This window comes from Vigna unguiculata, chromosome 5, assembly GCF_037176805.1.
Source record: "Vigna unguiculata cultivar grain cowpea cultivar isolate G323 ecotype 2 chromosome 5, ASM3717680v1, whole genome shotgun sequence".
Classification (NCBI taxonomy): Eukaryota; Viridiplantae; Streptophyta; class Magnoliopsida; order Fabales; family Fabaceae; genus Vigna; species Vigna unguiculata.
In genome coordinates, this window is record NC_140796.1 from 5,310,290 (window position 1) to 5,322,558 (window position 12,269).

Here is a 12,269-nt window from a genome sequence, read left to right on the forward strand (position 1 = left end):
TTTTCACTTGAAATCTGGTTTGGACACAATCGAAAGGCCATACAAATATTTCCATCACTATGAATCATCACCAAACCACTTAAATAAGTAATTGAAATTCAAGATTGAATTAAAAATCAACTTTTCTAGTTCGATAATCAAGTGTCCTTTTGTGATTCCATAAGTGCCTTTTTACATTGAACATTTTGTACTGCCAGTACTGGAAGTGCTTTTAAACTGTATTATCACTTGAAATGTGGTTTGGAAACAATCGAAAGGCCATACAAATATTTCCATCACCATGAATCATCACCAAACCACTTAAATAAGTAATTGGAATTCAAGATTGAATTAAAAACCAACTTTTCTAGTTTGATAATCAAGTGTCCTTTTATGATTCCATAAGTGCCTTTTTACGTTGAACTTTTTGTACTGCCAGTACTGGAACTGATTTTAAACTGTATTATTACGTGAAATATGGTTTGGACACATTCGAATGGCCATCCAAATAATTCCATCACCATGAATCATCACCAAACAACTTAAACAACTAATTGGAACTGCAGATTGAATTAAAAACCAACTTTTCTGGTTCGATAATCAAGTGTCCTTTTGTGATTCCATAAGTGGCTTTTTACCTTGAACATTTTGTACTGCCAGTACTGGAACTGATTTTAAATTGTATTATTAGGTCAAATATGGTTTGGACACAATCGAATGGCCATCCAAATAATCTCATCACCATGAATCATCACCAAAAAACTTAAACAACTAATTGGAACTGCAGATTTAATTAAAAACCAACTTTTCTGGTTTGATAATCAAGTGTCCTTTTGTGATTCCATAAGTGCCTTTTTACCTTGAACATTTTGTACTGCCAGTACTGGAACTGATTTTAAACTGTATTATTAAGTCAAATATGGTTTGGACACAATCGAAAGGCCATACAAATATTTTCATCACCATGAATCATCACCAAACCACTTAAATAAGTAATTGGAATTCAAGATTGAATTAAAAACTAACTTTTCTAGTTCGATAATCAAGTGTCCTTTTATGATTCCATAAGTGCCTTTTTACGTTGAACTTTTTGTATTACCAGTACTGGAACTGATTTTAAACTGTATTATTACGTGAAATCTGGTTTGGACACAATCGAATGGCCATCCAAATAATTCCATCACCATGAATCATCACCAAACAACTTAAACAACTAATTGGAACTGCAGATTGAATTAAAAACCAACTTTTCTGGTACGAGATTCAAGTGTCCTTTTATGATTCCATAAGTGTCTTTTTACATTGAACTTTTTGTACACGCAGTACTGGAACTGCTTTTCAGGTGTATTTTCAGATGAAATATGGTCTGGACACAATCAAATGGCCATCCAAATAATTCTATCACCATGAATCATCACCAAACAACTTAAACAACTGATTCGAACTGCAGATTGAATTAAAAACCAACTTTTCTGGTGCGACATTCAACTGTCCTTTTATGATTCCATAAGTGCCTTTTTACATTGAACCTTTTGTACTGCCAGTACTGGAACTTATTTTAAATTGTATTATTACGTGAAATCTGGTTTGGACACAATCGAATGGCCATCCAAATAATTTCATCACCATGAATCATCACCAAACAACTTAAACAACTAATTGGAACTACAGATTGAATTAAAAACCAACTTTTCTGGTGCGAGATTCAAGTGTCCTTTTATGATTCCATAAGTGTCTTTTTACATTGAACTTTTTGTACACGCAGTACTGGAACTACTTTTCAGGTGTATTTTCAGATGAAATATGGTTTGGACATAATCCAAAGGCCAACCAAATAATTCCATCACCATGAATCATCACCAAACAACTTAAACAACTAATTGAAACTGCACATTGAAAAAAAAAAACTTTTCTGGTTCGAGATTGAAGTGTCCTTTTATGATGCCATAAGTGTCTTTTTACATTGAACTTTTTGTACATGCAGTACTGCAACTGCTTTTCAGCTGTATTTTCACATGAAATATGGATTTGTACAATGTTACAGCCTTTTCACAATACCAGAACTGCCTATCAATAACTCCCAAAACACAGCAATTCTTAAAATTCAATAATTGTCTTTCTGAGATATGATTTTTGTACCACAGACTTACCACAATTTACTTACTAAATAAATGCACTACAAAACACCACAAACACTTTACAAAAGTCATTATTTATTAATTGCACCATAACAGAACAAAAACACAACAAATAGAATTGTACACGACTTCATGTTTCATAGGTTTCAATTACATGTCTATGTTCTTATAATTAAACAAATGAAAATGATATTTCATTTCCATCAAACAAAACAAAATAGATACATATTGCTCATACTCTAACAACTATTTCGGTATCCTTTTCTTCTTCCGACTATAAACTGCGAACGGAGTTTGGATTACACGGCTTTTGAACCGTAACCGTGGATCATTCCTCATACGCACGTACATATCGCTGTTGGTTACATTTCTGTCTTCTGCAGCTTGACTTGGAACATCCACTTCATTCAAATTCATAGGAGAAACAAATTCATCTTTACTTCTATTTTCCCTCTCAGCCAAAGTTGATTTCAATTTAGCAATCGCTCCACCAAGTTCACGAATATCATGTTCTTGCTGCTCAATTACACCCATAAGTTGCTCCTTTTTTTCGTTCCACCAGAGACACACTCTTTCCTCTTACTTTTGTGACGCTCGCCATCACCTTTTGATAAAGCTTCAATCGTCGAACAAGAAAATACGAAAATGGGGTTTCATTTCGGGAAAAACATCACAAAAATAAGGGTTTCATTTGGGGAAAAACATCACAAAAATAGGGGTTTGTAATCGGATAGTAAAACATACCAAAGTGCCCTTTGATTTGCAGAAGAACACCAAAATTAGGACTTCCAATTGTCCACACGAAGCTATGGCAGCAATCCGCACTCTCGCCTTTAGTTTAAACCGCAAAGTTTAGTTCTGTTTTTCTTACTTTTCCTCATGTGCGTGTGTATCACAACCTCAACATTCACTTCACCTTCTCTCACGCATCACTACTCCTCTTTCGTTTAAAATTATTAAAATAATGAATGTCACGTAGACGAGTAACATTGAGGTCAAAAAAGTGAGACATTCTATCATTATCCTAAGTATTATGAGTAAACAGTTTCAAAAAGAGAAAGGTTATCTCAAAACGCTAAGAAAAATCTAAATAAATTTAAGTACTTAAAGTATGTTAATATCCAGTCGTATAAGATTTATTGAATTTTGGAATAACATATTGGATACTTTTTTTTGGAATTTTATTACTTTCAGCTTCTACGGTCTAATACCAAATTCGCCATTGGTTATCATTATATCACTCAAGTCTTTTTTTCTATTTTTAATTTTTGAGTAATGTGATTTACGATGCAACTATTTATTTATATATTACATATATATTAATTATATGAAATCAGTTGAAGGTGTATATATTACACACGTTGTCTGCAAATATATGTAAAAAATTGTTAGTGTATATATAATTGTAGTGCATTATTTTTAGGTGAGCTACCTCTAAAATAAGTAGCTCATTTTAATAAAGAAAATATATTTTTAACGTGAAAGTCCATACTTTTCACTTTGTCCTATTTAACATCCATTTCAAAATCAATATTGAAAGATTTAAAAGAACCAATGTTAAATAAGTTTTTTGTGCCTATGTCATTACTTTGAGTAGTTAAATCTTTCATTTGTTAATATTAGATAAGTTAAAATATTCTAAGTTTATGTTCAAAAATCTTAATTAGGTTCTAAGATTTTTTTTAATCTCAATTAGATTTATATTTTTGAAAATACGTAACAATTAGGTTCATTCCGTTAGTATAGTGGTAATGGTGTTAAGAATGTTTCACATGTTAACTCCTCATTTTTTTGAATTTTCTTATTTTCTTATAAGATATAATCACTAAACTTTCCTCTATATTTTTATTATTTATATAATATAGTTCTATGATTCTATTCTCATTTAATATTTTATATAAGTGTTTAAGTCTTCTCATAATAAATAATTTATCAAAGAACGAATAATTACTTATTAATCATCTTTAAACCATTAAGTTTAATATAAGTTTATCATGTTTAATTAATAAATGACTATGAATGAATGAGATATATCCAGAATATATTCATGATAAGAAATTATGACAATAAAAAAAAATATTTAATGAACTTAGAATGAAAAAGTGAATAAAGTCTAATGTCAACGATATTTATATTATAATTTTCTATAAATCTAACATTTTTCAATTTAAAAATAAAAAAATATTTTGTTGTTTAGTTTTTTTTTTTAATTCTTTATCAAATTTGCTTTCCTTATAAAATTAGTACATAGTTAGTATCTTCAATTCCATTTGAATAGTTTTACTGGTTTTAAAGTTATTGCCCGTAACAGTACACTTGAAAAAAAAATAACAATATATAAAACGATGTAAATTCATCTTTAATTTTATAACTCTGAAAAAATAATTCCTGATTTACCGTAAAATGGATTCTTAAAAAGTATTTAATAACACAATATTTGCACAAAACTTAATAATAAGTTGTAATTATAAAACTTTTATACATTTAAAGGCTTAAATAAACTTTTTTTATTCTTTCAAGTACTACATTTGTAAGTCTTTTATTAGATCAAATATATAAAACGAGGAATTTTTTTTAGAGGAATGAATACTAAACCAGTTTTAAAATGTAAAATTTGTTAGTTTGAATTAATTTAATTATTTCGTTAATTATAATATATATAACCAGTATTAAGAACAATTTGTCGTAGATATATTTCTTGTAACTTCTACTGATTTAAATCTAATGATAAATTGTATAAGAACCTTATAAGCAAATCCATTTAGAAATATTGGGGTGACTGAAATATTTTGAAAATATTTTTATACTGTTCTTGAAATATATGCTTCTTTGGTTGTCCAACCTTCTTTCAATTTGAAAGGCCACAAGGAACACTGTAATGACTTGAAAACTGAAAATATAACAGAGAGGTACAATATGGTGTACTTTTGATGCTTGGCCTTTTATATATTTTCCACATTTATTAAATATTCTTAAAACAATGTGTTGATTAATAGTTTTTTATTTCTCTATTCAAAGATTACTATTGTCAAAGTCTAAAAATACATAAATGAAGCCTGACTCCAATTACTGTTACATTTTTTTATTATTTTGTGGCCCTTTTGATTTTATGGACCTTTTGCCCATACGCATTAAGGCTAATAACAAATGGGGCAAAACTAGTCCATTTGAAACTTCTACGTGTATAATTTTAAAATATAAATAAGTGGAAAGTTAGCTTTTAATTGTTTTCTCATGTGGGAATCACAAAATTAATACTCAGATTCTTTCACAAAAATTTGAGTGATTGGTTCTTTTTAGACAAAAAAACACTTTCGATATAAAGATTCCTAACCGGTGATCGATTCAAATATTACTTATGAGTTTTTTAAAGAAGGATTATGATGGGATTTTATTCAAAAATATGGTGAGATTCTTGTCGCAACAAATTTGAAATGATAGATTGTTTGAGAGATAAGATTTTAGTTACTCGAAAATTACTTACTCGAAAATATGGTGAGATTCTTGTCGCAATAAATTTGAGATAATAGATTGTTTGAGAGATAAAACTTTCGATAAAAGAACTTGTAACCAAATATTAAGATTAGATATTTATTCTAATCTTTTTCATGAGGCAATGAAATATTAATTTATCTCAAATGATGGATTGACAACTCAAAATTTTAATATGTTTATGATTTTTTTTATATGATGTTTAATTTTTCTACTTTAGTTAAGGGTTAAATATGTTTTTGATTCTTTAATTTTTAGTGAATATTAAAATTAGTCTCTCTTGTCAAATTTGAACTAATTTAGTCTTTCAACTTTGTAAATGCGTGAATTTAGCCCTTTAAACCAAATTTTATTAAGTTTATTTAACGTTTCAAACTCATTTCATTATAGTATTTTAGTTTGTTTACACCATTTGACACATATTCATTCAATGTTAGTTGAGAAATGCGTTTAAAATGTCAAATAAACTTAACAAAATTTGGTTTAAATGACTAAATTTACGCATTTTTAAAGATGAAGAACTAAATTGGTTCAAAATTTTCAAGAAAGACTAAATTCAATTTTTACTAAAAATTGAAAGAGAAAAAAACATATTTAACCCTTTAATTAATATAGAACTTAAACTTACACTTAAATTCTCAACAAATATGTAGACATAAAAGGAGATAAATTGATAAACAAAGAATATGTATGTTTAAATCGAAAAAATAAGATTGTGTTTAAGTGACAAACATTCACCCAGTATAGAAGTAGCTACTCCATGAAATAGTTTACAAAACAAGTTCAATAAATGAAATTAAAAAACTATGAAACCATTGACTTTGATATTTAGCTTCATCCACAAACCACATGAGTAAATGTGACTTACATATAAAAATGGATTCAACCTAATCTAACCTAACCCACTTTTAATGCATTTAAAATCTCCCAAACGTTGATCCTGCCCTATGTAAGCATTTTACTTTTACCTAAGTAGTGGTGTTGGGTATTTGATGCTTTAATCTGTTAATATGTGTATGTTGTTCCCTTGACTTTGTGTTTTCATTATTGGAATGACAAAGCTGACCAATGTTAATGATGAACACACCGACCATATCATACAAATGACGTGGAATTGATTCATTGTTGTACTTAACGTTTGGAAACTCTGCCTAAAGCATTCAAGGCTGTCGAAATTGGAAGACAGCCATTTTAGTCTCTGATAATGTTTTGGATCAACATTTTCTTCTCCTTCTTTTCTATTTGCAAACTAAAAACCTTGAACCAAGTGATTCAGAAAGTGAAAAGTAAATCAAACAAGGTTCAATCTTTAAAATAATAGTTCCAAAGGGTGCGTTGGAAGCAGAATATTTTAGGAGGGACAAGATGCATGTGTAAGCTGTGGACAAAGTTCAAATGCTAAATACAAAATGGGAATCTGCATAGCATTGTTTAGTTGAAGTTATAATCACATGCACGCCTTGGCTTTGCAATGTACAAGAAGTAGAAACAGTTTCCATGTGGATTGAGGATGAATACAAAAGCAAAACATGACATGCCACCTAAAAAAGTTATGGGGCTGGCTTAGGTTATTCTGTCTTTAGGAAGGAACAGAAAAAACAAAAAGGGAATTGAGATTAAGGGCCTAAAGGGATTACTTTAATTATACACCACACCACTAAGTCATCATATATTAAAAAACAAGCAAACAGATGTAATATAATAGATAGGCATGAAGCACAGCTTCACAAATAATCAATCAAACCATGATTCTATACCAGAAAACACCATAGGCTACCTGCTTCCCAACTAGAGATAGTGTGAAAAGATATGTCAGAAAAAGACAATCCATCAAATAGTTAGATATATATATATATATATATATATATATATATATATATATATATATATATATATATATATATATATATATATATATATATATACTTGGTTCAACATTGAATACTCATCCCTTAATACTTGGTTCAATGTTGAAGAAAAGAATGAAATACCTCATAATGAAACTTAAACAGTCTAGTAAGCATAGGATAATAAAAACAATGGTGATGATGATGAATTGGACCGACCATTTGAATCATGGTTAAATGGGGACCTTGAAACTTCAATCATTCAATGTAGATATGAAGAGATGGGACCATAGAATCGTGTGAGTGGCCATGTGGTATTCACTTTTGAACAAGTTGTGTTTGTAACACAAATGCAGGGTTCTGAAAAGGGGAAGAGAAATGGGTGACCCACCCTCAAATCTCAACTACGTGATGCTTTTCAGCCACACTGCCCCACTTGACAAAGGACATGACTATACCACGGAATAAAAGAAAAGAAAAGGAAAGAAAAGAAAGAGAAGTTTTTTTCTTTTATGACATCAAGTGGCGGTGAATGTGATAAGAGATTGAGACCTCTACCACCATTTTGACCATTATGAAAGCATGTGCTTGGCGTTTTCAATCTCTTTTTTTACACATAATTTTCTGTTTGCGTCACCACCACAACACAGGTTACTAATTGCTCATTCATTCTTCTACTTCTTCATACATGCAGACAACTCAAAAGGAAACTAACATCAAGTGTGATTACATTTTTCTGATCATTGTCAAAACAAATCCCCCAAAATTTTATTCCTCTCTCTCTACACATTGCTAATCTCCCAAAACAACTAAACAACACACCACCAAAATATATACAAGCAGTTTCTTTCTATCTTCATGAAAGAGTTGGCTTGATTCCATTGCAAGTAGAGAAAGTTTAATATATATTATATATATATGTCTTTCTTTTCTTCATGTTTTCTTCCTCAGCTTGATGTTTTAACAAATGGCACAAGCATTGGGATTCTCTTCCATGCTTTGGACATAGTAATATGTTGTCATGTGTGGATTATAAGCTCTATAAGCCTTTACCAACTCTAGAACTGGATCTGGGGGTGGTGCTGGTGCCTCTTTCTTCTTCTCCTCTTCTTTCTTCTCTTCTTCTTTCTTCTCTTCTTTTTTCTCTTCTTTCTTTGGCTCTTCCTTTTTCTCCTCTTCCTTTTTTCCTTCCCCTTCCTTCTTTCCCTCTTCCTTCTTCTCTTCCTCCTTCTTTGGCTCTTCTTTCTTCGGCTCCTCTTTCTTCTCAGGCTCCTTTGCTGGACCTACTGACACTATGTCTGTCTGCCAGTACTTTCGAAGTTTGCTCACCACATTCACAGGATCAACTGTTCCTATCACTGTTAATTTCCTCTCCTTCATGTCCATAGAGATAGCATCAATTCCTACATGGTTGCACAATTTTACTGTTAGGAGTTCTTTGCCTTACTATAATCACATTCAAATGAAAAAAAAACAACACAATGTCTTCTGTTTCTTTATCTGTCTGCTACTGCATAAATCATCATACTTCAAATGCTGAAGTGTCCAATCCAATTAACCAGACCAAACCCATCAAACAAGAACTGTCTTTTCCAACAATGTTTGGTTGAATCCATGATATCTTCTCATTCAGACAGAGTTAAAAGACTAATTCTTTATGTTTAAGAATTCAGTAACCTTCTTCCTAGTTGAACTGTAGTCTGTAGCCTTATTCTTCAGACTCCAAGTTACCAATTACAAACTGTCATGGTAATCTAAACTGACGCAAAATTATTTTGTTTAGTAAATACTAACATGGTTAAGACAAAAGTTAGAGGCACCACAAATAAGCAACACCAGAAAGAGAGTGCAACCAACCCCATCCCTTCAAAAGCACGAAAATCAAATTCAGAATATTTTAACATAGCCACAGAACAATTTCATGACATGCTAACTAATATATTAGATAGCTGTCAATTATAGAATAAAGAAGCTAGATATATCTTAATATAAGGCATTTGATATGTCTTCATCCCCAAACAAAAGCATGACATACTCTGTAACAAAATGGCCCAGACATTTATTTAATATGGTTGTATCTAATATAATAATTACAATTATAACATTGCTTTCATTCACTTTCAGAGTATTTTTTTTTATACTATTATCACATCATGTACGGTACACACTTAACAAGTTTGAATATTATAATCATACTAAGTATTAAAAAAGTAAAACCCTGCAATAAGATGGTATAGTATATGATTAAAAAATAATGGTAAAACATTTTGCGGGACCAAAATTAACCAAACTTGGGTAAAATGAGCACATAGATCTCTGCTCAAATATCACGTGACAATGATTTGGAGGTTCCGTCACACCGTCAGGTTAACCATCATTTTTTTTTCATCACCCAGATCTCAGAATTTTGTAACATTCCCCAGATTTGGGCATTCCCAAACCATAGATTTTAGTTAACATGGTATTTTTGGAAAAAGGGGTGAACAATGATTTGATACCTGAAAGTGTTGAAACTGTCTTCAGGGCCTTCTGTTTAGCCTTGTCATCTGGCAAATCTAACTTGAGTACAAACTTCTGCAAACAAAAGAAAAAAAATAAAATGAATCAGATTGATTGATTCCCTCGGCCCAGATTCAAAGCACAATAACCATATCGTAGCAGAGGATATTCGTAGCAGCAAATCTGAACCAAGTAAATAAAGTGGCAAACTTGAAACCTTTTATGGCATTTTATGCATGCCCCATATGTTCAATCAAATCAACAACACATACCCCATATGTTAAAATTTAACATACCCAGGAATCTGATGAAGAATATTGCAATATTCATTTCAGACACAGAACCCAGATCTTTATACAGAGGAAAGGCACACAACAACAACAACAAAAAGAGAGAGAGAGAGAGAGAAAGAAAAGCATAAAGTTGAAGGAGAATCAAAAGTGAAGCATGTTTATGAGTCAAAGTTCAGAAGTTAATTATTATTAAAAATTGTGAGGTATACTTTACAAGAAAGGATAAAGAGAAACCAGAAGTAGAAAGTGGGAATCATACCTTCATGTTTTTTTATCCCTCTATGGTTTGGAGGGATGCGAGTGGAGATGAAAGGCAGAGAGAAGAAATGTGATAAACTTGAAGAGAGTGAGAAGAAGAAGAAAAGGGGTTAGCTAGAATTGGAGATAAATGAGATGAGATGAGAAGAGAAGAGAAGAGAAGAGAAGAGAGAGTGCAATACGAAATCGATAATGGTATGTTGAAAAAGATGGAGAGTGCAGAGTTGGACAGATTTTAATACCAGAAAATCCGAAACAAAACAAGGTTTGCAGAATAAGAGAGAGAAGGAAAAGCTAGAGAGAGAGTAGGTGTAAGAAACAAAGCGAAGGAAAACAAAGGGAAGCATGAAGTATGTTATTGTTATGTAATATGTTGTTATTTACAGAAAATAATAATGGTGTTGTTTTTGTTGTAATAATATTTACAGAAAATAATGTAGAGGAGGGGCTATAGGGAAAGAGAAGAGAGTGAGCCCCTCCACTCTACGCATCAAACTGTGATCACAAAGCAAAGTTTATATCACTCTGACTCAGCATAAGGCCACGCGATGCTGCTCAGCGAGTGTGTGGTTGGTGCAGTGCAGGGCCAGCACAAACATCAATTCTTTCAAATATGTGTTTGCATGCAAAATATAATCTTTAATTTGTCTCAGATCATCACACTTTTTATTTATGTTTTTAAATATGTTACAGATTATTATTTTTTTATCTTTTAATTACCTATGTGAGAATGTTGAACTCTTGATATAATTTCTCATTTATTTGAAAGAATACGCTGTTACTTTTGACATGACAGAAAGTTTTGTTTTGTCAAGGTAAAAATACTTAGACGTACAATGATTTCACTTTAACATCTTTCATCTTTTGATACTCTGGTGACGATGATTGCTGCCAAGAATAAGAATGATGAGAGTTTTGGGAATAGAATCTTAAGTAAATTCTATAGTTGAGTTTAATTATAACATGTTTTTAGAAATAACGTGACTTTTTCACAATGTTTGATTCTGCGTCTTCATAAATAAACTATTTTAAGAATTAATGTATTCTTTGAAAAGTACTCTAAATTGGCATAAGAAAATATTTATTCAGGTGACACAATAGTTAATTCAGGTTCTGAATAACCATCATAGTGATATTAAAGGATAAAAAAACAATAGTTTTAACTCTTCTAATAATAATAAATAATAATAATAATAATAATAATAATAATTTGGTTTATTGACTTCCGAAAAAAAAAATGGGTTTGGACCTATAAATATAGTATTTCACGTTTATAAGCAGACATAAACCAAATTATTAGGGATAGGATAACAAAATTATTTTTACTATTTCAATATATAACATACATGTGAATAATTATTTGTTATCATTCAATGTATAACATTGAGTGAGTACATTTTAGGGTTTGCTGTCATTTAGAAACGAAAACATTTAAAATTAATTTTATTTGAAAATCGGTTTTATAGGATTTATTTTTTAAATTCATCTCATTAGGTAGCGCATCATTTTTTATATCTTCAGATTTAATAAATTATTTTTAAAATTTATTAAAATTCAATCTAGAGATACACTTGTAAGAATATGAATTTAATGTAATGACATATGATAACGAAAATGTTAAATTTAATAATAATAACTAGCTAGCATGAACTTATTCAAAAACTGAAAGTGATAACCATTTGTAGAGTTAGTGAAGATAAGAATAAAGATAATTTAATATGTTGGGAGAGAAAAAAATGTATAATATTAATAGAAATAATCTA

General features: G+C 30.5%; 1 protein-coding gene across 2 annotated transcripts; it reads right to left on the minus strand.

The window, feature by feature from the left end:
• Positions 1-8,107: 8,107 nt before the first annotated feature.
• On the minus strand, positions 8,108-10,859 carry LOC114185713 (Heavy metal transport/detoxification superfamily protein). Of its 2 annotated transcripts, none has more exons than XM_028073589.2 (3): positions 10,508-10,859; positions 9,955-10,030; positions 8,108-8,859 (listed from the first exon to the last, which is right to left on the minus strand). In XM_028073589.2, the coding sequence occupies exons 1-3, from the start codon at positions 10,511-10,513 to the stop codon at positions 8,417-8,419; spliced, it is 525 nt and encodes a 174-aa protein (XP_027929390.1). In that variant the 5' UTR covers positions 10,514-10,859; the 3' UTR covers positions 8,108-8,416. The 2 variants fall into 2 exon arrangements, with proteins under 2 accessions (XP_027929390.1, XP_027929391.1); XM_028073590.2 differs by lacking the exon at positions 10,508-10,859 and adding an exon at positions 10,252-10,456.
• Positions 10,860-12,269: the final 1,410 nt, after the last annotated feature.